Source organism: Merops nubicus, unplaced genomic scaffold (genome assembly GCF_000691845.1).
Source record: "Merops nubicus isolate BGI_N331 unplaced genomic scaffold, ASM69184v1 Scaffold46075, whole genome shotgun sequence".
Lineage (NCBI taxonomy): Eukaryota > Metazoa > Chordata > Aves > Coraciiformes > Meropidae > Merops > Merops nubicus.
In genome coordinates this window covers 667-5132 of record NW_008609743.1, presented here as the reverse complement: position 1 = coordinate 5132, position 4466 = coordinate 667, and the positions used below count along the sequence as shown (strand labels likewise).

General features: G+C 36.3%; 1 protein-coding gene across 1 annotated transcript; it reads left to right on the top strand.

The window, feature by feature from the left end:
- Positions 1-300: 300 nt before the first annotated feature.
- On the top strand, positions 301-2833 carry LOC103773312 (HEAT repeat-containing protein 5B-like). Its single transcript, XM_008940677.1, has 2 exons — positions 301-512; positions 2128-2833. The coding sequence occupies exons 1-2, from the start codon at positions 392-394 to the stop codon at positions 2430-2432; spliced, it is 426 nt and encodes a 141-aa protein (XP_008938925.1). The 5' UTR covers positions 301-391; the 3' UTR covers positions 2433-2833.
- The last annotated feature ends 1633 nt before the right edge of the window (positions 2834-4466 follow it).

Here is a 4466-nt window from a genome sequence, read left to right as displayed (position 1 = left end):
ATTTTCCTTGAGTTGATGTTGTCACCGCTATTGAGTACCTGCATGTTTTTTTCTAACTGGCTTTTCTTTTACTGAAAACTGGACTAATATTATTTTAGCAAGTGGACTGTGTTGTTGTTTTCCTCTTGTTCAGTATGTTTCCTTCTCTTTTAGCCTTCTCTCTTTTTCTTTCTTTTTTCATTTTTTTCTTTCCCCTTGGCATCACGTGTATCTTGCATACATAGATAACAGAGTTTATTAGAATTCTCTGAGTTAACAAATAACTTTAAGGACAATGTACTTATCTTGATTTGATTAGGTTCAAGCCAAGTGTTACCAGCTTCTGCTTTCTGTGTTCCAACACACCAATCGTGCCCTGTCAACTCCATATATTCATTCATTGGCCCCCATCATGGTTGAGAAGTTGAAAGCTGTGGAAAGGAGCCGCCCGAACAACAACCTGGAGCTGTTAGCAGTCCAGGAAGGAATTAAAGTCCTTGAAACATTGGTTGCCCTCGGTGAAGAGCAGAATAGTAAGTATTTAGGTTTTCTAGAGAAATGTGTGATGCTAAAATAGAAGATTGAACATTAGAAATCTTGCGGTTAGGAACCTGATGGCATAGCCACAAATAGACCATGTGCAACATGCTTTTGTAATTCCGGTACTAGATCTTCGGTACACATGGACTCGTGTAGCCCATACAGTATGATATGCTCTAACCTTTGCAGGAAAGAATTCTAAACATGAACTGCAGTAGTGAGTACCGTTTTCTTCTGTTTGGAAATGATTAGTTAACACTGTTTAAATTTACTTTTTCCCATTGTTAACTTTTATTTATTTTAGCACACTCATCGCTTTTATCAGATTGCTTCTACTAGCTCAACAAAGTTCATCTGTAAAGCTCAAGAGATTGAATTGTACCATTCAGAATATCTCAAATGTAGATGGAGCCAGTTGTTTGCTTCAGTACATAGAATACAGTATTTATAGTTTAAGTTCACTTATTCTCTAGTCAAAACAATGCCTTTTCTAAAGACACTCTGCAGACATTTGGCTTTAAATGCTGATAAAGTTCCATCTAAAGATATTACTGTTGGTTTTGTGTGGGTTTGGTTTTTTGTTGATTACCCCCCCCAACATACTTGCTGTCGGTATTTTTCTTCATTGATGATAAAACACAAAAGGTCTGTTTTCTGGAGCCCCATTCCACTTCTAGCACATTTGTTTGAAACATGTAAAATGAGAGAGTAACTGAAGTGAATGAGAAAACAAAGCATCTGATTTTTGTTAACGCTGGCTGGAGCCATTCACCCCATGAGTATGAATTTAGTCAAGAACTTTAAGGGGAAAATCATTAATAGTGTGATAACCTACAAAATTTTAGATAAATGAGTTTTTGTTAATTAATTAAACATTAATGTTTAAGTTCTTTGAGCTTAAAATTTACAAATAACACACTACACATTCCAAAGGCACACATGTATTCTTGCTAGATTTAAAAAAAAAAAAAAAAATAATTAAATTGCACTGTTGCTTAAGTTCATCTGAAAGAACATTTTTTGTTCTTTTGATCCCTGTGCCATTCTGGGTGGTGGCCTCATATAGGTTGTGCCTAACCCAAGAATAGCTGCAGTGCTAGTTTTTGGGTTGGAATCTTCTAGAATGGAGTAATAGAGCAGATAAATGTCCCTGACTTTTTTGTCAACATTGGCATGCTGACAGTGGTTCTGTTATGCTCATGGGGGATGCTGATGCTCGGATTCAATTGAACAATATTTCTGTCTGCCTCACAAGTGTTTTGAAATCTTTTAATACAATTAGCACTTTACATCTTACAATCTTTTATCAATGACCTGAAATCAGATGGTGCAAAAGCATCTTAAAAGAAGTATCAGGAAGAAAATAACTGTGATGAACAATAATAGAAGTCTGAAACGCAATCCTGGTAAGAAAGATTTGAGTGACCAAAGAATAAGAAATAAAATCTAAGTTTCAGTTGTTTTTTTATTTGATCATATTTTAATTACAGTTTTTATTGTCAGTTCTGAAAAGAAAATTACCCTTATCAGCCTAGTAACTGATAAAATTAATTTTGTTTTCTTCTCTGATACAGCTATTACTTTTTTTTTTTTTCCTTTCACTTTTAGGAGTCCAGTTGCTTGCTCTTCTTGTTCCTACTCTGATCTCTTATTTACTGAATGAAAATGCCTTTGCTTCTGCATCTACGGCATCTAAGGATCTTCATGAATTTGCACTTCAGAATCTCATGCACATTGGTCCACTTTACCCACATGCTTTCAAGACAGTAATGGGAGCTGCTCCTGAATTAAAAACACGTCTAGAAACTGCAGTCCGAGCAAGTCAGGCCAGCAAAGCAAAAGCAGCTGCTAGGCAACCACCACCCACAGTACATTCCACCCCAACAATTAAACTGAAAACTAGCTTTTTTTGAATTACTTTTGTTATTTTGGGACCGTTAAGTAGCCAGAAACATTACTTTATTATCCCTGATGTGTTACTGCATATATGTCTGTAATTATGTGTAATTTGTATGTGAAAGGCTGTCTAATAGAGCTTTGTGTAATTACTTGAAATCCATGCATTACAAGGGAAGAGGTGTTACTTGTATTTATATAGATTTTTAGGAAATGGAATGTGATCATATTTATGAATTTGTGTTATAAATTATCCACTAAAAAACCCTATTCTCTATCTGACTGAATAGTTTTATTTATTTTTAAAAGCTACTCCAAACCTTTGAGTGTTTTTTGAAATCTGGTGATTGTTATCTGACAGTTGTACCATCACACTAACAGAGTGGGGGTGGAGCGAAGAGGGGAAACTGTTACGAAGTACTTGCCACATAACATGGGGAATTTCAAGTGCAGAAGTATACACTTTCTCCTTTCAGACACAAGGTAGGGAAGGGGATTGTCAGACCTTGTAGATCATTTCAGTTTGCATGAAAAAAAGAATTGAAAAAATTCCAGCCTTTCTTGAGTTGGATGATCAAGCATGCTGTCTCAAAGAGTTGTCCTCATGTATGTGGTGTATAGTTCTTTCAGGTCCGTTTCCATGCTTGAAAAATAATAAAGGATGCAAAGAATCTATTCCCCTATCTCTTTTAAGAAAAGTTTTAAAGAATGCACTGGAAATTGAGTAGATAAAGAGAAATGCCTGCTATCTGCATTTTTGGCCCTCGTAAGAAGCTGTGTGCTAACAGCCTTCCTATTCTGCCAGACCCTGTTTGAGTATGATGATTCAGTGCTCTGCTCTTCATCCACACTCGGAGGTATTTAACTTCCCTGCAACATTTGAGTCTCAGTGAGTACCTTATCTGTAGTTCTTGATAAACTTTGCAGAGTCAAATTACTTGAGTGCTTTGCTAAATGTACTGACTAAGGGAGCAGAAAGCACGTGACAGCCAGGCTCTTCCAGCTTGTCATTCCCCTACCAACCTTTTCTTCTTTTCAGAATCACACAGCTCCCCCTCACAGATCGCAGAGTCCGGTCTGCAGATTTTGGAGCTTAGAGCTGAATTGCTGTGCTAACCTTACTGCACAGAGCCAGTGACTCTCACTGCCTGTCTGCCTGCCAGACCTCACCCTTCCTACTAGCAGAAGTGCAGAACCATGTATTTTCTTGTGTATACAAGACTGACTTCCATGAATTTGTTGACGCCACTGTTGAAATAATGGGCTTTTGGAGGGACCTTTCTATACATTTTGCTTTATAGAGGGAAGCTGCATCACTAGAAGCCCTGGCCAAGCCTGTTAAGTTTCATCTCTGATGTTTTCTGGATATTCTGTAAAAGCTGCGTATTTCAGAAGCTTCTATTTCAACCCACATATAACAAAGGAATAGTAAATAGAATTTAATATGATTAATTGGTGGTTGAAATATTTGCAGATTGTTATTTTTACATAGTCACTTGCCTCTAGTCTCTCTTTTCCCATAAGACTTTATGTAACTGTTTGAGGACCTATGCAAAATGGAGCACAAGATAGGGCTTTTTTGCCCTATTGTATTTGGTGTGTGCAAAATATGTAACATAAAATCAGAAAGCTTTTATTTCACAGTGAATATTTTAGTACTAAAGTGAGGATGCAGGTGGTGCATACTCTAATCTTTCAAATATTTTTTATATATATATATTTATATAAAGATGTTAACTTCCAAGTCTCATTCCATTGTCCTGTAGGAGTAAAGATACGTGCAGAAGTGAAAACAATATGCAGTATGGGAGGAGGAAAGTAATTTCACTACTTTTTTCATCTTCGTATGTGTAGTGGGAATTAAATGGATTAAAATACATCACTTTCTGTTAAGTGTTTTCAGCACTACAAAGCTCTGTTGCTTAGAAGTTCTGAACCTGTTTTTTAACATTTGATAGAAAGCATTAAGGAAACTCAGTTCTAAATTGAACACAAAAAAGTTGCAAGCAAAATTAAGAAAATTACTAAAACCTGTTTTATATACACTCCCC